General features: G+C 39.5%; 1 protein-coding gene across 4 annotated transcripts in view; it reads right to left on the reverse strand.

Annotated features, from left to right (window-relative positions):
* Positions 1–3,259: 3,259 nt before the first annotated feature.
* RAP1GDS1 (Rap1 GTPase-GDP dissociation stimulator 1) overlaps positions 3,260–24,078 on the reverse strand; it is a 101,787-nt gene continuing 80,968 nt past the window's right edge. For all 4 annotated transcript variants that reach the window (XM_086747474.1, XM_086747475.1, XM_086747476.1 and 1 more), the window contains 10 exons: positions 21,003–21,131; positions 18,451–18,576; positions 15,566–15,709; positions 15,165–15,296; positions 14,625–14,759; positions 12,960–13,085; positions 11,853–11,992; positions 9,009–9,135; positions 7,539–7,667; positions 3,260–3,923 (listed from right to left, as the gene is read on the reverse strand). In XM_086747474.1, the coding sequence (XP_086603600.1) occupies positions 3,796–3,923; positions 7,539–7,667; positions 9,009–9,135; positions 11,853–11,992; positions 12,960–13,085; positions 14,625–14,759; positions 15,165–15,296; positions 15,566–15,709; positions 18,451–18,576; positions 21,003–21,131 (1,316 nt within the window). In that variant the 3' untranslated portion in view covers positions 3,260–3,795. The remainder of the gene's footprint in view (positions 3,924–7,538; positions 7,668–9,008; positions 9,136–11,852; positions 11,993–12,959; positions 13,086–14,624; positions 14,760–15,164; positions 15,297–15,565; positions 15,710–18,450; positions 18,577–21,002; positions 21,132–24,078) is intronic.

Below are 24,078 nucleotides of genomic sequence, written 5' to 3' on the forward strand. Positions count from 1 at the left end.
TGTTGCGAATGTGTACTTTTGATGTAGCACTAACACTAATGGTACAAAGATATGTTCATGCAAAGCTCCTCCAGGAAAAGACCCCCTGCCTGCCCTCTCCCTAACTAATGAGAAAATAAGCCCCCAAGTCTCTCATCTACATAATTAAGTCACAGAACACATTATCATGCCGCCAGCGGCTGGCCTTAAATGAATAATAAGCTAGTACGGGAAGAGCACATCCCCACATGAGGAGATCCTGTACCTGCTGTCTGCTGTTGTTGAAGTCTCTGGCTAACGAACACACTCTGCTTCTCTCTGACAGGTTGTTGGTGTTCCTCAGGCTGCTGTGGCTGCCGGTTAGTCCAGCTGTTGGAGCTCTCCCCATAACTATTTTAGTGACCCTGAAGTGTTCAGAAGTTCTGCTTTGCAGGGAGCAGCACAAAGGGGATTTGTCACGACTTAATTAAACTTTCGTAAAGGCAGGTGGGATTTTCACTTTTCTAAGCGCAACACGTCCTTAAACAGAACTAGTGAGAGCTGGCTTATTTTATTGTGCGGGTAAAAATGTCTTGGGCGTGTTTAGATGGAGGTGGAAGCAGTCCAGTTTTTTAGTATTTCAAACACTGTAGAAGAAGCTAATCCAGTTCAGTATCTTAAACCTACAGTTTTGTCCACAGAACACCACTGTGACTGATTTAAAAGCCTGTCTCTATATCCAAATTGAAGTTCAATGACATTTGCATATTTCAGCCATATACGTGTATTTATGTGCACATATGGAAATGACTTGGCAAAATAAGAATGCAAATACAGAGGCCTGGAGTGGGGAGGGAAGAACAAAAGTCAACCAGAAAGAAGCAAAGTTGAGGGCATTGCCTAAGCCTTTGCAACATGTAATGGATGTGGCACACTTGGGTAAGCCATTTTCACGATGGAGGGGGAGACTAGGAGTGGCTACTGGCATTGTCAAACTCCTGACAGACTCGCATATTGTTTCTTGAAGTTGTGGCTAGTTACCAATTCTAGGACTTCTGAAACAAATGACCTTTTCTGGGTCTCGTGGTCTCATCTGACCAATGGGTCTTCTGGATTCAAGGCCCATATTGTTGGGGTTTGTGCCTTACACAAAGTGAAACTTTTCCTTATATTTCCACATTATGAAATGTAAAAACATGTGTGTGCTTTTTATCTTCCTGACTGGTGTGATGCTTGGTCTTGCAAAAGTCTGACGGATGCAGACAAACGTAGCGCACCGGGTACTGCCTGCCCTGTGCAGTGTGGCAGCAGTGGTCTTTTTAACTTGATTTGCTGTGGCAGCAGACAAATGAAAAGGCCCCATCACCATCATAAAAATAGCCTGGGCAGCAGATTGCAAGTTTTGCTTAGATACAAGCTATCTACTAAACATCTCCTCGGAACTATTGTCAGCAATTTCAATTCAGTTGACTTCAGTCAAGTGAGCAGTGAAATGCATGATAGTAATGTCCGTAGATACCGTTTCTCTTATTAAAAGAAGCTCAGAGGATAAATGATTTACCAGCTACGTAGAAAGGACCTGCAGGCTGCAGCGTGCCTCAGAACAGCACTGCATTTGTGTGGATGGATACAGTCTCTTCAACGACCTTCTGCTACTGCGACACACACCTATCTTTGCCCTTACGCAGACTTTCCTTAGCACAGATTTTATCTAGCAATGTAATGTTACTTGATATTCCATCCAGGGAAACCATCTGCAAGTAGGATACCAGCGTTAGTCTTTGTGCTTGCTGTGGCAGTGATATTCCTAATAAAAAAAATTGTGATAAGGATATGGCTAATGCTTAACCTGAGGTCCCGTTAGACAACCAGGTGAATGGGAATTTTGTCAGTGTCACAGCTTATGTGAGCACTTGCAGCTTGTACTGATGTCAAAAGGAGTAGTCTCTTTCTAGAAGCAGGTAAGTAAGTGATAACTGGTCTTTCAAATGTATTTTGGGATCTTTTTAAATCAATGGAAACTGCTTCCGTGCCTGAGAGAACGTGCGCTCTCGTGGGTCCATTATGAACTGTGATTGCCAGTTTACATTCAGCAGTGTCGAGTTTCTGTGTTATTCAGAGCGTGATGTCGTGGGGTCCTGGTCTGTCTTCATAGCTTTACGCTCTGTCAGTGCCTTTATTCCACTATTACTGGCAAATGTTTTTCGAATGTTTGTGTGTGGTTTTTTGTTTTTGTTTTTTTTTTTTTTTTTTAAATAAGAGGCTCTTGTACAATTTAGTGTTAGAGGCTTTTTCCGTGTGTTCCTGCCACTGGATTAAATGAACATGGTATCTCTGCTTTGTGAATGCTCCTGTAGCATCTGCTGTGTTTTGGTAATTTCAGAGCTTAAACTGACTATTTGAGGTAAGTTTCTTTTTCTACCTAGCTTGTGTACATAATCCCTTTTGCATCATGACTGGTATGTTCCCATCACAGTGTCCGTGGGATAGCCAGTGGTTTCATGGAGCTGGGAAGTGAATTTGAGAAGGTCAAAAGCAGTGGTTTTCCAGCCACGCGGCATGAGATTGCATGGGTGCTTGGCCTCTGGGTTTGCCTCTTCTGCTGATAAACAAGACTGAAACGTCTGAGTCTGGCAGTTCAGCACTGGGAGTGTCGAATTTGCTTTAAAATGTTATAGATCGTAGATCTTTGTGCATTGTGGGCTTGATCAAGCTAGATAATGGTATCGCGTAGTCAAAACTAACACGTGCTGGCTTGCTGGAAACTGCTATCCCAGCTGCTGTTTTGCCAAAGAGTTGTTTGATGGTTTGCTCCTGTTATGGCATGTTGCAAACCTAAAAAAGAGCGGCTGTGAGATAAGATGCTTTTAAACTGCCGATTTCCCAACTCCTTTACCTAGGAAAGGAGAAAAAGGAAGATTCTCACATGCTGCATTTCTCACTCAATGGGGTTCTGTTGAAAAGCTGCTGCAAGATATGCCTTTAAAAATCCATCTACAAAAGAAAAAAAAGCTGTGAACAACCACCCAGGCAAGCCCAGCAGCACTCATACCCACATGGCTTTATGGAATAAGGATTGTATAGTGTATTCCTATTAAAACACACGATTGTTAACCACACAGTGCCTCTGTGTGAGCACACACAGTGAAAGGGGTTGGAATTGTTTCCTTTGTATTCTTCAAGTGAAAGGCAGTGATTTGCATCGGGGCCAGAGCCAGGAACAAAAAGGGCTCCTCACCAGTGCGTGGTGGTGCAGGCGCGGCTTCTGCGTGTGATTACAAAAAAAGGAGAAACCACAGGATAAAGTGAGAGCACTGAAATTTTATTTGTTACCTCTAGGTACCACGAGTTCGACATTAATAGGCAAGACCAGTGAATGAGCAGCAGTACATTGCGTTCAAACCTGAATCTCCAAAGCACCAAAAATGGAGCTAGATTTACTTCTTAATTCTACAGCCAGCACACTAGCCTGGACTTGCTGCATCTTGTACTGTCCCTAATTTAGTAGTACATTGTTATGCAGTTAGGGGGCGTGAGGAAAGTCATTGTGTAGTACCACTTCTACGTCATCATAGGACTACAACATGCACATTCTACTATGTGGCCCAAGCAACAAGAATACAAGTAGAACAGTTACGGGTGGAGACAGGTTCATGTTAACACCACCTATGAATTTGTAGAAACCTTTTTGGATGGGTACCTACAGCAGTTCATCAATTTGTGTGGGAACATTACACGCATGCACAAGTGATACAGTGGAAAACATAGCAGGAGTGGCAGCAGGACGCAGGACAAAGGTGAAATCTGTGATGGGATGCACTGGAAACAAGACCTTCCTCAGCTTTCTACAGCAAGTCTCTGCTCTGTTAGCGAGGCCTGCTGGGCAACAGTTTTGTTCTCATGGCTGCGCAGTTTTGATACGACTTCTAGAAATGCCATGCTCTGCACTTCCTTTTGAAGAGGTTCTGGAAAAAGAAATAGTAAAAGAAACGGTGCTTTGTATGAGATGGGCAAAAGAACAGGAAAGCTTGGCAAGTGTGAGAAACTTTGCTACTGAACCCTGTACACACATAGGCACACAAATGTGTGTGCATACATAATTTATTTTTTTGAATTGCTTTTGAGGATGGAGAGAAAACTTTCCAGGGCCTGGGGCATACATGGACTCCATGGATTTCAGGTAGAGATTAAATGAAGCTGCTGCATAGCAGTTAAGAAAATCCAGCTGGATTGCCTTGCAAAACAGATGCTTAGGAGTATTTTTAGTGAACATCTTCTTCTTTATTCCTTAAACTAGACTGACCAACTGAGCTTGCCTTGAAAGCGTCCCTGTGTCATTTGTCTGTATCAAATCAGCTCTGGTTGTTTGTGTTGGGTGTGAAGTGGGCGAGATGATTCTTTAATGGCTCTGTCACCGCTTGGTCACTGTTAGCTGTCCGCTTACAATTCAGCTCTGAAATGAATACAACTACAACACGTGGTGCGTTGCCCACCGCTGTGCATGCATATACAGCACTTACTTAGGTTTTAATCGGAACTGAGAAACCCTTTTATGATTTTGATCCTGGATTGCACTGTACTTTGTATTAAAAAGGAAAGGTCAGGAAAAACCCATAAAATTGAGCCATCTCTTAAAAAATTTAATGAATTTTTCTCAAAGCCCTGTACTCTAGACATCTCACAGTTGCAATCTAAAGCAGCTGCTTTTGTTTCGTGCCCTGTTCAGACCACTCCAGTGAACTTCCACTCAGCAACAAACACCTACATATATTTTTGCTTCCCAGGTGCTGCCAGGGGCCTAATCCCTGAGCCTGAGCTTCCCAGGAGAAATCCCAACCATCTGTTTCAGATTAGCTATGCTGTATACTATGCATCTTTTTTTTTTTTTTTTTTTTTAATAGAAGGCTTTGACATTCGTTTCCCGTCCTACCTACTTTCTTGTTCACATGTTTTCAGCTTTCTTGCAGTTTAACCCCTACCACGTAAGAGCTGGGAACTCTCACACTGCTGTGCCCCTGGGAACCTGCATATACAGAGCGGTATCAGCGAAGCTGTTGAGGTGGTTATGCTGTGTAAGCGCTTTCAGCTCTCTTTCTCCTTCTGAGATATCATTGTATTTAAGCAGGTGTTACTGAACTGAATTTCAGGAATTTACTGTGCTTTACTCTGGCTGTATAGTTCTGCTTAACATCCAAGTTCCTGTGAGCCTGGAGACTCACTCACAGAAGTGTCTATGCTAGCTATGAGTGCTCTGCTTCTCGTCAAGTTACGTGTTTCCATTTTTCATTGTCCTCATTTTTCTCTCTTTCCATCCATTCATTCACTCAGTTGCAAGAGCAACTTCCAGATGGCAAAAATCACATATAAATATACATCTATTTACTGCTTAGCACACAGCTGTTGGCAATATCAAGTGAAATGTGATGCCAGATACCCTGAAACAAAGGGTAGTAAGAACAGCCATCACTGGAGAATTAAACTTACAGATAATTAAACCAGTGCAACCACTTTAAGGAACTATACTGGGTCAATTACCTTAAAATGGCTACACAGGTCTGTTTACAGTAGGATCTGGAAATGTAAATGTAAATGCTCACTGTGTGGAGACTGTGGGAGAGAGATGCATTTTAGTATTTTCACATGTGTGAAGAGCAGACTTGGCTCTTTGACACCCTCCCCTTAGTTTAAGTAGTTTTAAAAAAAAATTAAAAGTTCATACCAGGGTTGTTAGTTGTTACTCTTGTGTGCTCACTGATTTTACGCAGGTCTGATGAACAGAGGAAACAGGGCTCAACACTGAGTCAGTCAAGTGCTGAGCCTTGACTTTACACCTGCATATTGCAATAATGTGCTCTCCCTTCCCTGGGAGCAGGCTAAGACACTTCACATCTAGGCAAAGCTTATAGTGTGGTGGCAGACCGAGCTTTGCTAGTCGGGTAACCCTAAAAAAAAACCCTAAGACAAGACTGCTCCTTACTTTGGTGGAACAGAGAGACAGGTATTTGACTTTAAATAAATCTGTCAGTCTTGCAGGTGACAATACTTAAGGAAAGGGAAAATGTAAATGTCAGGCAGAATTTTTAAGGATGATGATTTTAGTTGGAAGTAGTAGGAATACACACAAGCAAGGCTGAGAGAACCTCTGCAGAAAGGCTTCTGCTCTAAAACAGATGGATAATCTCAAGCACAAAATGGTTCAACAAGGTTGTGAGTAACAACCAAACTGCAGGTCTTAACCTCAAAGTGGATGCTTACTAGGAGCTGAGGCTTGTTAGCCAATTTTGAGCACAATCTTTGCACACTGAGATGTATATACTGCTCTAAAAACAAATATTTGTCCCTTTAAGATAGCAGTAATACAGCATTCACTTGCATGGATGCACATGTCACCAGAGTTACACTTCCAGTAGGCATGGTGAACTCTGTTTAAGGAAAAAAAAAAAACCAGCTTTGTTTAAGGAGACAGCACACACTTAGCTATGTTTGTTAATTTTTAATGACTTCAGCTGAATTGCTGTAAACTCATCTCTGGAGAAGCTTCAAATGTTTCACATTTGGCAGACTGTGTGCAGACAGACTGTGAGTTTCCACCTTTCCGTACTTAATCCCGTTCTTTGTCATCTTAGTTTTCTGTAAGTTCTGAAACCTTTACGGAATGAAATTTGCTCTCCTTCCACAGAGTAAATACTTCTTAAGGAACTGAATGAAAGAAACGTAGCCTCTTCCTGAAACCTCAGCTGGAAATCAGATTTCCCCATGACACCTTGCTCTGTGTGTGTGTGTGTGTGTGTGTGTTTGTTTTCGTTTGCCCACACACAGGTGGGAAGTTGCAATATCAAACCATAGCGTGCCACACCATCCTCAAAACAGTCTGACCTTTAGCAGAGGGTTAGCTCAGAAAGATTAGACTTTACAGTGTCTAGCACTGGGATGCCTTAGAGCATTTCCTGCTCGTCTTTCAAAGCAACACAGTTGTGCCTGGTGGGCCGAAGGCGTGAGGGCTGCTGAGGGGAGGACTCTTCCTAGTGAGGTAAGTGTGAGGATCCCTCCTAAAGCAGGATGATAGCCTACGTGTGCAAACGTGTCCTTGCAAATATTGCCTGCATCCACTCTTGTAGGAATTAATTTAAAATGACAACTAAGGAGGCTCGTTATAAAATTCCAGCAAATTTCACTTGACCAAGTTGACCAATAAAAAAAAAAAAGCCATCACATGTCAATTATGAGGAACTTGCAGCTAAAGGTGAAAATAACGTTCTTGTTATCTGCGTATTTGCAAAGAGAACCTGATACTGTACAGTTTTAAATGCCTTTCATTTCTCTTGTCAGTCGAAGTTTGAGCTAGCTGCATCCAATTTCTGCAGTTAATATTCAAGCAGAAATTAACAGCCTCTTTTTTGATGCTATAAATAAACACTAAATAAAGTGTCATAGTAAACTGAGCCCTTCTGTGTACATTCATTCTGAACAGAGTCCCAGTCTCAGGGTGTGCTTGCATACAGTCTGTGTTCAGGCTGAAAGAGAGAACTAGGTTTAAATACATAAATCTCTCAGGAAAGCAGCCCCTCCTGAATACTCACCAGATCCTATAAGGGCACAGATCAGCACCATGGAGTTGTATTTTATTTCTGGAGCACTCCTGTCGTCCGAGAGCAGTCTGTGTAGAATCTGAACAAGCTGAGCATTTTCAAGATCCTTTTCAGCAGTGACTGAAATACAAGTGAAAACTTGTAAATCTGGAAGCGCTGCTTGCTTTGATGCTTCCATGTGTAAGCCATTTCTTGAAACATGAATCTCTCACCCTAGTGAGAGTGGTACATAACTCATTGGCATAAAACTGAAGCATGTATTAGATGGTATGATGACAGGAATCACAGCTCTTCCCGTAAAAATGTAAAATAGCCTAACTGCTTGAAAGGACCATCAGAGTTTAATGCTAAAATGCACTCTTAACTGTGCAGCGAGCTGATGGAAAAGCCACCAGGCTCTCTAGCTATTTAGGCCAACACTTGCAATATTTCAGCTTTCAGGACTTCCAATGCCTGAATTTGGTTTTGGAAAGTTTGTCTGAGTAAATATAGATGTTGTAATTCTTGATTCCATGGTAGAGGGAGCTCAAGGTCTATTTATAAAGGCCGTGGAAAACTTTTTCGAGGCCAAAATGTGAGTTATTGTCTCTGTAGTTTTCTAAGAAACACTAGATACTGATTTCAGGCTTGAAAACTTTAAGTGTCTGAAGATAAGACAAAGAAGGGTTAGATGACTCAAGTGCACAGGAACATTTTTCCTTTAATGGAATCAATTCTCTGATGCATTGGCAGTGATTTGGAAGTTGAACATCGCATTCCTGTAGTACGCAATAGCAAGAGATGACATCAAGAGTGAAAATATGTAATGTTGCTTGTTTCATTCCTCATCTTAGTTAATAAGCAAGGAAATAGGATGAACAAAACTTCTCTTGGGCATCTACCTTTTTATTGGGTAAGCTGAGGTACTACAAAGGCAGGTCAAGACATGTAATCATCTCTGCCTTCTTATGGCAACTCTTGCATCTATTTCTGTAGATCTTAATAATAATAAAGACATTTTTGGGGGCACCATGCACCCCTGTGTGTATTCTTTAGCTCTCACTAATTAGGTTAGTGAAAGCTTTACTTTGATAAGCCCTGTCAAAAGGGGATTAACCGTTCCAGTGTAGCAATGTAGTCAGGACACATAGTCTCCACTCTAAAGTACAAATTTCTTAGCTGTTAGCTTTTGGGGTTTTAGCCCAAATCTGAAAGTTATGTTTGAGGACCTTTCTAGATCATGTGGTCACCTACCAGAACGATGGAGCAGGCTCTGTTACCAGCAAACTCCAGTTTTCTGCATAACCTTATTGCTTGCCTATGTCTGCATGCGTTGTCATCTATTTCCGTGCCCCTGAGAGGCAGGTGGAAGAAGAAGGCTTTTCTGCATTGCAAAAGAAACTTGCACAACTCTCCCTCTACGACTTCTCTTGGGCACCGACGGGAAAGAAACCAGGTGGAGTTAACCGCTGGGATACTCACCTAACTCTAAAGCTGCTATTAGTGCCAGCGCAACGAGAGCTTCGTTTTGCATTATTACGTGTTCACTGGTTGCCATGGTTACTAAATGCTTGATGCCACCACTCTGTACAATGGTCCTAATTACATCCTAAAATAAATAACAGACATGAAAAAATTCTGCATGGCATACAAACTGCACTAAGTAACAAAATTGTCCTGGGTGCTGTGCTACCTTTGGGAAGGATACTTCTTGGCTTTATGCACATATAATCACTTTACACATAAACGTACATGCGCGTGGGCCTCTAAATTATTTGCTATTACTCTGCAATTATAAGAAAAAAAACCAAACAAACCTGTTAAACCAAGCCAGTTAACCACACGATTAGGACACACGCAACTCTTTTTCCAGGCTATACTGTGTAACATAAGTAAGTTCCCAGGGCATACAATCAATTGCCTAACCATGTGTCCGCTCTTTGTTATTTTTCAACCCATCTGGTGTTCAAAGATGGTTAGTTTTCCCTTCTTTATGTTGTGATATTCAGAACAGCTTATCAAAAGCTCCCAACAAGCCATCTATTTGGTATAAGGAGACACACGCATAGAGTTTTAATAGTTTTCAAATCCTTCATCTCTCCATGAATTTTCAGTTTCTTCAGAATGTTCAGACAGGTAAGAGCACAAGTATTGCACCCTACTACGTAACAGAAATGGTGGATTTGAAAAAGATTTTTAGAAATGGGCAGGAAAATGAGCAGCATTCTCTTGAAGTATCGTGGAATTTTTTTCTTCAAATATAAAGCAGGTTAGGAAAGGATAGTTATGGGATACCAGTGTGTTGGTTTCTGTTCTAAAGCCAGCAGTTAAAATGAGCTGCTGCCCAGGACCTAGGAAATGAAAATGCTGACTGGGTTAATTGGCTTTAAAGCAGCTTAAAAATATGCAACTCTGATTCTGTTTTCAAGTCCAAAATTTGATCCAACTTATGTATGTAACAAAGGATTAATAAAGACTTCTGGTGTCTGCAGGTCTTTGATTGCTTGTTAATTATCATTTAAAAAATGAGTTTGCACCTAATGTTTTCACCATTGTATGTTCTAGAAATACTTGCAAAATGGTTGCCTGAAAATCAGGTAATGTGGCATGCTGAAGGGAACTGAAGGGAAATGTGGCTTGGTGGTTTTGGATGTTTTTTGTTTGGTTGGTTTTTTTTTTTTTTTCTGTTCTGTGGATGCATAATGTTTTGAAGTAGTTATTTCCTGAAATTAGAATCTGATTTAAATTTTTAATCAATGTGTTGAATTTCCATTTAAGGCACACATCCCTTTCTAACTCCAGCCACAAGCCAAAACTCATTAACTGATACATGTGTTCAGAATGATTTATGTTCCAGTACTTGCACAGGTTATGCAGTGACATTCTTTATGGAAGGAAACAGACACAATATGATCATAATCCTTGAAAACTGAAATATTTTTAGATAATGATACTGAAGATGCTACAGCAGTCAGGTTTGGTTCTAGCGTGGCTTGACTCGTAAGTACCTACTCCACTTTTTAGAATGAGACATAAGTTTTCTAAACGACTGTCACTGTAAATATTACCCCAAATCCTTTAAAATTAAAAACTTAATTCAGATCTGATGTGCTGTTAAGAACCATACAGTCATACTCATATTCAAACCTAGAGGGCAGTAGAAGCATTAAAAAGCCCACACTCTCAGCTCTGTTCTCCTCTTCCAGTCAGTTTCCTCTACATAAACCTCACAAAAGTTCATCTGTGATAATTCTGTTAACTTCTGTATTAATAGCTACTTGACACCATCAATAATGTCTCAGTAGTCAGAGCTGAATTCTGTTTTCCTGTAGAGAGTATGGATAAAAACTTGCACTTGTGGTGGCGTATGCTATCTATGCATGGATCTTGTGGACTCTGTGTGTGAGGTACAGAAAAAATAAGAATTCGGGAAAAATGAAATGTGATCAGTTTTAGAGGCTGAATGTAAAATGAAGAATGGGCATTAGAAAGACAGCAATATTAGAAATCAGCAATGATTTAAATCTCTGTAAGGCCTGTTGATCTGTTTTTGGACAAGCTCAGTCCACAATATGTTTTTCACTTTGCAAATGCTCTGTATGAGTGAAAGGGTCACTGTTACAAGTTTGAGTTCTCCAAATCACACCTGCTATTTAAGCTCAGTCATGCAGCCTGAAATAGCTTGTTTCCAGAGGAGATGCTTTTGTCCCTTCTGAGGCTCTGTTTTGCCTAACACTCTCCTGAGCAAGGAATGCCTATGTAAAAGTACTTGGTTGATGTGAAGGCGACAGGAGGGACAGAATGATCTGTCCCACAGTTTCGCTTCATGTTGTACCTTTTGCGATGTGCAAGCAAGCTTCTGTGAGAATTTGGAATAAATGATAATTTCTAATGACCTGTTAGAATCTTAAAACTCTGAAATATGCTATATGAAGAGTAGGGGGACAGAACTATTTCTGGATGTCAATTTTATACAAATGTACAGCAAGATCATAACAAGTGAGTGCAATGACTCTCCATGTATACCATCATTAAAACGCAGATGATACTGCACGCTGAACTTCCACAGGATACAGTATAAATAAAAACGAGTCAGAACTTAGCCACGTGAATCCTAAGTGTTCCTTCAACTGGCCTGCAACTCTGAAATCGTTTTGCTTTGTTTCAGGTTTTTTTTTTTCCCCCTCAAACCATGTAGTTCCAGTGAGCCTTGTGTCTGACGGGCAGGTCCCAGAAGGATTAAATACCAGAGACCTTGGCTACCAATACCAAGCGCAGAGGTAACTCTTAGTTCTTACAAGCCGACCTTTTCCACCACTAACTTACTTTTGATTTGCTGTGTCGTATAAGTGCAGAAAGTAGCCTGTTGGACTCTCCCATGACACCTGCGTGATCCTTGGCTTCACACCACTCCACCAATCGTTCCACCAGTTTTACATTTTTGCCCAGCTGTTCAGCTGCTTCTGCTACACAACGCGGGAGTCAATAACAACAAAAAAAAGTGACATTTTTTAAAGCAAGTGTTAGAAAAATAAGCTGAAAGTTACTAACTAGGAGGAGTTTCAGTAGAATTTCTCTAGCTTGCACTAAGAGTGGGAGAAGTCTAGGCTGCATGGAAACAAGTAAAGCCAGTCAAAATGGAAACAAAATACAGTTTTTGAAAACAACTTATCAGCCGAGTTAATGAGGCTTGTGCACTGATTAACAGTAAAGAAAATACAGGTGATGTCACACTCCCAGGGGAGCTAGCTCAAAAATTTAAATCCAGGAGGGAGCACTGCCAGAAGGGAGCACCGTGGTCAGTTACATTAGGTTTTATAGACTGTAAGCCACGTAAGTTTCTTCAATGAATTTATATTTCACATCTAATAGCTTTGCTAGAACTAGAACGGACCTTTTGAAAAAATGCACGAGACTGGATAAAAAATAAATACTTGGCTAATTTATCTCATTAACTACTTTCGAGTTTTAGCAGATTTCTGATTTTATAAATCCTCATCCTGGAACAAGCTGTTATAAGAGGTGCTTGTTCATTTTGAAATTGCAGTTTATCAATTAACAAGTGCATTAGTCTGTTCCAAGGAGCTAGGTACAGCCAGAAAATGCAGTAAATGAACAGCGAAACAGGAATGGTAGCTTAAAACACTTACGCCTCAATACATACTTGTAACATGACAGTGTAGGAGAGTTCTGAAGTACAAAAGTAAATAAGTATTTGACACCTATTCTAACAGTCCCTGGTAGTCACTTTAGGAATTCTGAAAAAAAATCAACCCACATTCCTCTCCCTTTGCATATTTATTAGATTTATTCCAAGACTTCAGGAATAAAATTTAAAAAAAATCCTCTGCTTCTCTCTTGTAAAAATCTTGGCAGCGTATCACAGACTGAACCAAAGAGAATCATTTAACATAGAGAACAGTTTATTTTTACCTTGTGCATCTATTAACATTCTTAATGTTCCCAGCAGCTTGAACTGAACAGGGGGCATCTCGGATCTGAGAAATTTCAATACAGCTTCTGCAACACCAGCTGATAGCATCTTAGCCTTATTTACAACTGCATGAATAAAGAACAGGAATGATGTCAAGAACATTTCTGGAAGATGCAGTTTATTTCCAAGACGGTCCTCAAGCAAATTTTCAGACACAGTTTGAAAAATAGCTTGTGAACACAGACTTCAGGAACATGAGTGTGCGCTGACGATACTATATTGTGGAAAAATGTCATGGTTGCTAAGACATAGGTGTGAAATTAAGTGCTTTTCTAATTTCCAGTGTTCAACCTGAACGTAAACTGAAGGCTAGACATTTTCCCCCTTGGTCTAGGAAAGGTGTCTTCCACAAACTGCATCAAGCAGAAGCCCAGGCTGGTAACTTGCACTCCAAATTATGAGGAAACTTCTCTGATTCCCAAGAACACTCTTCCATTTCACACAGGCAAAGGAACTAAAGCATCTAATTAGCACAGTAACCTCTTACCCAGTTCCAATACCTTATACAAACACCACTGTGGCCTAACATGTCTGGTGCCTGTACTGCTTGTATTGCCCCCCCAAACTCTCTTTCGTCGCCCCTCCACTAGCCTACATTCTCTGCTTTCATGGAGTTCTCTGAAATATATGTAAGGTGCAAACTTGATCCAATATTGTATGTAGAAAAAAGTACTTATTTCATATTCAAAGTAGTGTTTAACAAGCAGTTCATCACTGAAGCCAGCTATCACTTGTTCATTTTTCTATAACAATAGACATTAAATCTTATGTAGGGAAGCTTGCTGACCGATGGAAGTTAAGAGAATTACTCACCTGAGAAAGGTAAGCAAATGGCATACCGCTAAAGCTGCATGGGTTTAGATAAGTATGTATGACAATTTTTAGAAAGTTACTGTTTGTCAAAATTGAAAATAGTAAAATAAGGTTAAATGGATGAAAGACCTATTTTTGGCTTGGTACGAGAAAGCATACACAAGTATTACAGACTTGCTTTGTGTCTATGTGCATATGCTCTGCCTTTTATGCTTGGGTAATCAAAACCCATACAAATTAAGTTATTGAAAATGACAGAATTAGCAGTCAGTTCATTGCCTACAAGCAGTAACTAATTGCAATAAGCTGGCTTTTCTAACAGCGTGTCTCCAGCTCTAATGTGGGAATTATTGAAGCCTGAGGAAGTTACAGTAAGACACAATATTTCAGCAAAGTTGGCACTGCTCTCTGGTGGGGACTCTCAGCTGTGAGAAAGATCCCAAATGAAACAAAAAAACCCCGCAGTGCTCTGGACAGAAAGGACTGAGAAATCATATCTGAGGCCACTTCAGGTCCCTGGCTATTACAAAGCTGCCCTTTCCCTGGTGGAGGATGATACTGTGGAATCAAAGTGGCAACGGACACTCCACAGGCCCATGATATATTTAAAACTGCTGATAACAAATGCTGTGCAAAAGACACAAAAATGATGATGGGCCTGAATGAAAAGCAGCAGTCTGACCTGCCTCTAGGACTGTCAGTCACTTCTCCCACCTGCATCTCCTTAGAGGGGTGCAGTGGGAGAACAGAATTTCACCTTCAGGTAATTAGCAATGCAAAGTGAGGCTTACCAGGAATAGCCAGGTTTCTGAGAGCGCTCAGTGCAGCGTGCTGAACAGTTACATTTCCGTCCTCCACATGTCTGTCTAGAAGCTCCATCAGCTTTTGAACTATGCCATTATCCACCATATGGATGCAGTTTCCGTCTGTGTGAGAGAAGACAAGTCACTTGTGAATGGAAGATTATTACTAAAATTTTTTACAAGAGCTTTTTAAGAATAGAAGGGTTATTTTCTTGCTCCTTGCTAGATTTTGTGGTTGAGAATTTGACCACCATCGTCAATGGGAGTTGCAGTGCTCATGACAAATTTAGAGTGACAGAAAAACACTGAAGAAGGCAGAAATCTCCTATACCTCTCTACAAATGTGAAACAGTATCATTAAAGCAGGCTTAACGCTCTTCAGGATTGTGAAGCATAAAACTACTGATGTTGTTGTATAGCTCAATACCAGCTTTACCGTGACATGCAGTTTTTGTTTGTAGCTGTACAGACAGAGCATGATAGAAGGGCACAGATAAATTAACATAAGCTATTATGGCATATTCTTACCATTTCTGGCAAAATTTGCGATAGCCAATGCTCCTGCAAGCTGTAGCTGATGGCTGTTGGAAGGAATCCATGAAAGTACTCTTTGGAACACACTGCCTTTTCCTCCTTCAAACAACTTTTGCATAGATTCATCTGGGGTAAAAAGCATAGACAGTCAGCAAGCCAAAGAAGTGTTTGTTAGGGAAAATTTTTATCCTTATATCTGTGAAGCTCTGCTGGCTTCACAATAATCCAGTCCTGCAATGGGATGAAAAAACAAAATCTGACCCACTAAATGTTAACAGGCAGGTAGCAGATCTCCAGGTTATTTAGAGAATTAATAAACAGTAACATTCAGTAGCCAAACGGCATTACAGGTATCTGCTGTTGCTTTGCAAAAGGTAGTGATGCACTGTGCTTACCTCCAAGCAATAATAAAACCATAAGATCCGAAGCTGTTTTAAGCTCTGCAATATCATCCTCTTTGTCACTGTCCACAGTCTTCTGGACGATCTCAAGTAAGCACTCCACCAAGCCTGCTTCAACCAGCTGCAGTTTAATGACATCTGAAGAACAGCATGGATAATAGGAGTCAGAATCATGATTTTAAACATCTGTTGTACATACACACAGAACAGACTGTGAAAAGAAGTGGTGATGTCAGTGGTTTCACTGACAGCTTGTGTAGATAAAATGGCAACTTCTTTATTTTAAATTCTCAAGCCTAGCTTCTGTTATTATTCATCTACCAGGCCCTTCCCTGGCTCCGGACTGCCTGTACAGCACAATTACATGCTGAAGCTGTATGGAGCTGCTCTTCACTTCTCAAAAAGGAGGATATTTCTCAACAGCAAACTTCTGGCATCTCAGTCACCATGCAGCAGACTCAAAAGGCTCATGCTGTATTTGGGCTTTCCAAAGACTTTTGACTGTGTTGCAGAACAAACTTAGGTTTTCTTCTTCTGTTTCATGTACAGAAGAGCTACTGACTTCACTGAGACATAAAATATAGAACTTTTTGACGAAATCTCAGAGCAAGTAACTGCCCATTTCATCAGCTGAGCCAAGATTTCTGCCATTTGTTGAAAGGGATGCAGGAGGAGTACAGTAAGGCCAAATCCTTTTGGCCAGGCTGGGAGAGAAATTTGTTGTGATTGAATAAAAACTGGAAACTGATGAGTCAAACTAATTTCTTAGCTGTTACTGGCAACAAGGCTCAGCAGAGAAGGGGATAAACATGTTTTTCAGGTGGTGACATAGGACTTGGGAGCAATATTTTTTCTGTTGTTTCTACAACACAATCTTTAACAGATTTTTCCTGTGATCTTGGAGCTGGGAATCTCCTTTACACACCTAAACTCCATTTCTGTTAAGTGGGAATAGCAGGTTGTCTGACGCTGTTATGTCTTTTTGTTACGTGAAAGTGAGTCTGGTAGTTTTTGCATGTTGATTTTTAGAAAGCAGTTACAAACCTCTGCAGAAATGTGGAAACAAATGGATTTCTTTTAGCTTTCTGCATGAAATGGTGTTTTAACAATAAGGAGTTTAACCCAAGTTAAAATATTTTTAAGGGCCAAACCTTTGGAAATATCTTTTTCATATAGTTTACAAGTGACAATAGGGTGAGGAAGTGTTCTACCTCTGGTGAAGGATGTGTCTGACTCTCAATTGCCTGTTGTCACTGGGCTTTTTGCCTGAGTGAAATTCATTGTTCCTCCAAGAGCGGCTGACCTTCTCATGAACTTCATTAGGGAATGCAAAATATCCAGTTGGGATTTTTAAAAATAGGTACTTTTGCACTGAGGTACTTAAAAAAAATTGAGGGTTCCTTTAGTTACAGAATACCAGGTTGCAGATGTGCTGTGATTTGAAATATAAATTGCTACACCAGTGTCCAACAACAACCACAAAACAAAAAATCCCTCAGAGAACCCCAACCACAAAAACCCAAACTCTGCAAATACTTCATTTAGATGTTTTTGCCTGCTGACTTATTGCTAATTATTTACAATCAAAAGCACCTAAACAGTACCAGCACAACTCATTTAAGTACACCTTGAATCCACAGTGGAAGAGTTCAGCTGACTACCCTCATAACATGCAAGCACCTGAGTTACGTTCAGCAGTAGCAAACTTATCAAATTTTATTGTGATTATAAAATATAGTCTAAAAAAAATAAAGCATTTGAACTGAAATATATCAAACACAGAAAAGGCTGGACTCAATTCTGTGTTAGTTTCCAAGGATGGAACTATCTTATAGCTACTTGCTAGTTATTATGTAATAAACTAATACATTTTGGCAAAAGGTGCATATTTAGAACTGAAAAAAGGAATCCTGTTTTTACATACCACTTAAAAGACAAAATAACTTTTAAAATCGAAGTAAAAATTTATCTTGATTTCTACTATGTACAGCAGACACAGACAGAGTGTGTATGTGTACAACAGAGTAGGATGAAACCTAAATCCTGAAACCTAAATTCTGTCTAATAATTTATTACATTCAAACAAACTTTAATGCTGAGGTGATTAAAAAAAAGTTATAGAGTCATCAAATACTACGATGTCTTCCATACTCAGAACTGCTTCGCACTTCAGTCTAGCTCCACTTGCTAACTCATTTCTTCTTTTCTCTTAAGGGCAGATGGTAGACTATGCAAACCACTTAGAACTCATTTGGGAGGAACATCCCGGAGGAGTGATCGGGCACATATCACTTCCCCCTCTGGCCTGAGCAGTGAATGAAACTCAGGTCTCCTGGGGCTACCGTAATACATGCCACTAAACACCCTCAATGTATATCATCTCTCAGTGAACAATAAGGGGAGAGCATCCAGCTCTTAGCTCTGCAATTAACATACCCCTTGCAAAAATATGTCCATAGGAAATGGAACTGCCAGTGGTTCCATGATCCCAGTAAATGACGTAATGACTGATGTCCAGGTCCTGTAATGGACTACGAATGCTTGAGCCAGTGTTTTGCAGACAGATGTTGTAAAGCCCCCTAAAAGGCAGCTTTTGATAATTCCACTGCAGGTAGAGGGAAATAAAATACAACATACACATATACAGCATGAATCAGAGGTGGAATTAGCATCAACAGCCTGTTGGCTCCTGTCATATGCTCACACAATTAAGACCTATTCACTTTATATGTTGTCACCACAAGAATCAGCCATAGCAGCTTTCAGTAAGGCAGCCAGTTACTCTGTATTTAGTCCCTGAAAAAGACAGCAATATACCAAAATACATACAAAGGGAATGAATAAAAAATAGGGTAAGAAAAAAAAAATCAAATTCTCACCATTTTCTGCCAGAGGAGCCAAAACTTCAAAAATCATCTCTTTTTTATCATGCTCTATTTGCTTCTTGAACAGTTTCACAAGCTCCTCAGCAATGTTTGTGTAGGCAAACTGCTCTTTACTTGACTCTGCAAAGCAAAAGAAAAAATTCAGTATCAAATAAACAAACCACATCAAAAGGTAGGACTATTTTTTTCTCTTTATTATCAGGTTTATTCAGTAAGATGACTAATCGTGGTCTTCACAGACAAGAACAATAGACTCGTGCTTGTCACTGAATGAAAACAAAAATGTCTAACACTTTAAAATAAATGTACTGACCTGAACTAGTTATGATTAAGGCTGTTAAAAATACATAAATATATGATCAAGGCTGTTGGGGCTGTTTCTGCCCAACAGAATGTGAAAATAGCTATAGAAACACTAACAGTACAAAAAATATGTACTAAGTCTTTGATTCCCCTCAGCTTAACAGGAAGAGTAACAGAACTATATACTGCATTTTCTATGGGAGAGATGAAGGGTAGTACTAAATGCTTTAATATTTACATGGTTTCACAATGGTGACATTTCCATTGAAATCTGTGCGTGGCTGTTGCATGGTCACTTCATACTCCACAGACAGCACAAAGGAGCTTTACAGATGGGCTAGCTTGCTACCAGGAGGCTAGCCAGCAGATAACAGTTCTTCAAATGTAGATTCAACAAAAGCATCTCTTATTCCATTGCCTGTGTCTTATTCCTCCTCACTGGCAGTATTACAGGGGATGCAGGTGGTAGGGCTGCTGCCCAGCCACTGGGCTGGCTTCTCCAGTTGCCACCTCCTGAGGGCCATCTGTAGTTAGAAAACCTTCCACCACCTTTGCTACTGCTCTAAGGGATGGTTAGGGATTATTTTAATGTAGAATTGGCCCCAGGAAATGGGAAAAAGCATGAACTGCAGACCTAAACACTTTTATGCACATGCTATTATTGTTTTCTCTCAATATGCATGATTGCATAGCATATTCTAAGTGTATTTTTGACCTTTCCATTATTTTTAAAAGCAAAGCCATCACTCTCTTTATTGGGTTTTTGCCCTGCTTTGACACAGAATAAAAGTTCATATAATGCTTCTCAAGGGATCTGTGGAATGTAGTTGTCTCTTAAGTGATGAAAAATGACAACCTGACAATAAAATTCCCTAAAGTTATGAGGCAAAAATAAAATATTACAGCTACAATGTGATTGACTAAGCTATTGCTTAAGGGAGATTAAAGTATTACAAACTAAATTAATTTTGTGCCAATCTTAAAGAACGAGCATGTTTTCAGCGTACGGGAAGAGGAAGGGAAGCAGCTGCTGTTAAGCTTCTTTCCCATGGTTCTTATTACTCAGCTGGACAAAGCTGGATCTTTCTAAAGGGGGAAAGGAAATGGAGTTCTCAGTGAAGATAACCATTTATTCTATTTAAAATCCTTAGAGCTTTAGTTGCATTTTAGCACTAGAATTTCCAGTAAATGGCTTGTATTACACTTTCTGCTGTGCAGGGACAATACAGACTGCCAATCTTTAAGATCTCCTATCTATTAATTTCTTCAGTGCTGTTTTGATGACTCTTTCTGTTGTTGTTTTGTTAAGCAGACTTGTCTGCTATATTATTATTATTAAGCATGTGATCACATATTATGTGATCAGACCTAAAGAACATATTCTCTCTGGCTTTGAATTGGATGATCTTCAGACAGTGGTGCGTAACTTCAGGCCACCAGACAGCACAAACTCACAGATGTATTTTTCATATTTTGAATTGCTGAATCTTTTTAGAAATATTATTGTACTCCAGTGCAAAAAACCTCAACGACTAAAATTTCACTGAATAGGCTAGCAAAAGAAGAAGAGCAATGTAAAACACAAGCGATAATAAACCACGAGCCCTAACAACCTGTTGGTTTACTCTTTGTGGAATTCCAGTGAAAACTAATCCACTTGCTAAGACACAGGATCAAAGCAGGAGCACAAACTTCAATTTAAATGAACTTGTAACTAAACTTGCTAAAAAGAACATCTACAGCTTAGTATTCATGATTTATACGTGCAAGTATTTAGTTTAGAACATGTTAAAAGTCTACCTCTAAAATAATATTGTATAGGCAGATTTATGAACTGTGCCTGTCAGTTTCATTCAGTGGTTTCCACGAGCCATATTTAATCCCGATATAACTTTGTGGAGCTACACCAGAATATATTATTTATATTATTAATAAATAATTCACAGTAAGTAGCAGTGCTCAGAAAATACTGTTTAGATTATTTAAAATGTGCTTAGTTGCATTGAAGAATATCAACATAAAACATAACGTTGTACTAAGTACCCAAATAAATTTCAGTTACTGAAGGGGAAAAAAAAAAAAAGGGAACTATAGATTTTAGAGACAATAAGCAGAAACTGCTTACTTTACATTTTGAATGTAGCAAAAGGAACGGAACAAGCATCAACGCAAGGCTTTTGTTAGTCTTAAGATTTAACTTATGAAAACTGGATGTAAATTTGAGATTAATATTGTGTACTTACCAAGTTCTGCTAAATTGCCAAATGCAACAAGGCACATCTCTGTCAGAGCTGCATTCTGGCAATGAATACCCAACAATTTCACTAATGTAGGAATAACACCCATATTGATAAGCTGTGACTGCAGGGTATCTACATAAAAAGAAAGCGCAACAGTGAGTTAGCATTTCTGTTTGTAGTAGTATTCTTTAAACTAAAAAAGCATTTTTCACAGAAAGAAACTTCTAGGCCAAGTAGCACTAAAATGCCTGTCTCCTCTACTCTTCTACACTAGGATCTGGTCCAGACTTGAGATATGGACTCAAAATTTCTCCCGCCCTTGGCATACTCCCAGGAATATTCCCTCCTGATCTGGTCATAGGGTATAGTGAATTACGGAGCTACTGATAATATTGTGGTTATCAAGTTCCTAATACGTGTTGGGTTTGATTCTGAGCTCACTGAGACTGGCTGACTGAAATAAAAGAAAACTATGTCAGTGAAATAATCATTTATCTGAGAGCATGTTCCTATATACTGTCTTCCCTTAAAGATCAAAACTGGAAAATTAAAATTAGAATGAATATAAACTGTCACTGAAATAAACATGAGAAGTTTTATAAACACAGGGAGGGAGTCACAATGTAGATTATGAGGAGCTTGAGAAAAAAAGAAAGTTTAATAAAGACAAAAAAATGGAAGGTTTAAGAAAAGTCTTTAGAAGCCATTCTGATAATTTCTTGCATAGGATGAAAGTTTATAGTATTTATAAGTAAGAAAGTTATTGCTCCTAGATGTCTGCAAATAGAAAGATGCTTTGATGGTTAGGCAGAAACATGATTGTTTTAAAGGATTATTTATAATGATATTTTCTCTTACACATTTTACCTATAACATAGCAAAGAAGAAAAACATTGTTTCACAGTTGAACAGAATGAAGCAGACATGAACACACCAGATGTTGTTTAGTAATTTTCCTAAGCATCTTTTTTCCTTTGTTTCTAAGCACTTTGACTATGTTTAAATGTTACAGACTCAAAAGACAAGGATCCAAAGCTCAGTGAATTAGAGAGATTTGTATTGCTTCATTTAGCTTTGGGTCAAGCACGACAGGAGAAGTCTTTTTTTTTTTTTTTTTTTTTAAAGGAATTCATTCAGAGTAACTGAAGTCAGTCGGAGTTTTTATGTCTGTGGAATTGGAGCCATAAAAATTGCAGATTTTTACAGGGAGATAAAAACATATCATATCTTAAGTCTAGCAAATTTAGTATCATTTCATGCTCTCAGAAAACTCTTTGCCTTCAAAAAACTGCCAAGTGTGTTTGAAATATTCATATAATAAAAATTATGAAAAGATTCTTGAATGTTTAGTTCATTTACATTCAGTGTAAAATACTTCTATAATAATTATCAATTTGGTACAGTAAGTAAGTAAATGACAAGGTTATTACAGGTTATTGGGGATGAGCAGGAATCCTTACGGCTTGATATAAAACTGTATTACTTACCAGTAACTGAATTTCCTTTTTTTTTTTTTAGGGGAGGGGGACGTTACCTCTTCCACAAATTCGTGGTCTTTAGAGACATCTATGAGAACACCATATCAGACACCAAAGAGCTGTTGAAGTTGTCAAATTTTAGGTAAGTACAAATTGCACTAGCGCATGCATTGAATGCCATTTTACCTTCGGCAGATGTGTGAGTCACTGCTATACCCTCCTACTTCATTCCAAACTGACTGTAAAAACCTCTCTCTGAATAGCAAAATTTGGGAGGGGGGAGCTGGAAAGGTTCTGCGGAGAAAATGATCGTGTAGGAGAACTCAAGTTACTGGTAAATAATCTGTTTTTGTCCTTGGTTTGTGATTGTCCCCTGCAGACACTTAACAATTCTGAAGGAAAAATGGTAGTCATGGAGAGTAGGAGAACAAAGACACAAACCACAAATGCCATAGAAAATTATATGGAAAGAAATTGCTTTGTTACTAGACTATGCCTTTAGTCACTCCAAAATCACTTTATCCAACTGTAATGGACAAAGAAACAATTACTCTCTATGGGCTTCATTTGGCAAAGCATTCTGACATCAGAAACATGAACTCTATTTTGAGCAGGGTTTTTTCCCTGCTCTCTCTTTCTTAATACAATAGATATAAAATGTGGAGGAGAAGACAAATGGAAAAAGGCAAACTGTATCCATCTTTGAAAGGAAACAGGAATCTTAAAAGCCAAATGGAAGGATGTGTTGTTGTTTAAGAGCGCATGGAGCATGCTGATTAAAGGGCCTCTAGAATTTCCAAGTAAGAAAAAAGGAAAAAGAAAATATATAAAGAAAAAAAAATTCTACTGGTCAAAAGTCAGGTATTAGACCTGACCCTGCACCAGTCTCATTTCCCTGGAGAGGAAGGATGGCACCTGAGCACAGGAATGGTCTACAGTGGCAGGCATGAGATTACAAGGATTGCCAGTAAGGTATATTGATGCCTTAGCTGCAGTAAGTGGAAGGATAAATTTTCTCCTCTGCCAAAGATAGGACAATGCTTTAAGTCACAAAGCTGCATAGGAGGCAAAACCTTGGAAAATAAAAGGCTGCCAGCAGCTATTTGCTATGTTTATATTTAAGCCGGAGTTTGCCATACAAATTCCGAACTGTCGTTACTGCCAATAGGAGGCTCCTTCTCCAGTAAATGTAAGAGCAAAGTCTATTAAGGAGGAGTTTAAGAGAAAAGTATTAGGCTTGACGCTGGTATGAAGACCTCCAGCACTTTTTAGTTCACAGAAATTAAAACTACGTTAAGTAGTTCAGTCTTAGCTGAAGAGACTGCCAGCAGTTCTCAGGCTTTCCTAGGAAAGACCAGAGACTGGGTAACTTGGAATAACTGCATACGTCAGCCTTTCATTGCAGGCAATGTTAAGGCCCTACTAGAGCAGGAGACAAATTCAGGGGACAAACACATCCATTCTCCGAGCAGTTGCCTGACACAGGACTGAAGTGAGCCATGAAGCCAGGCAACATCGTGGCTCAGGATGACACAGCATTTCTATCGGCTTCCTAAGCAGCACTTTACGCAGAGTGAGCAGGAAGCATGAAAAACTGAATG

Source organism: Chlamydotis macqueenii, chromosome 4, assembly GCF_036417535.1.
Source record: "Chlamydotis macqueenii isolate bChlMac1 chromosome 4, bChlMac1.mat, whole genome shotgun sequence".
Lineage (NCBI taxonomy): Eukaryota > Metazoa > Chordata > Aves > Otidiformes > Otididae > Chlamydotis > Chlamydotis macqueenii.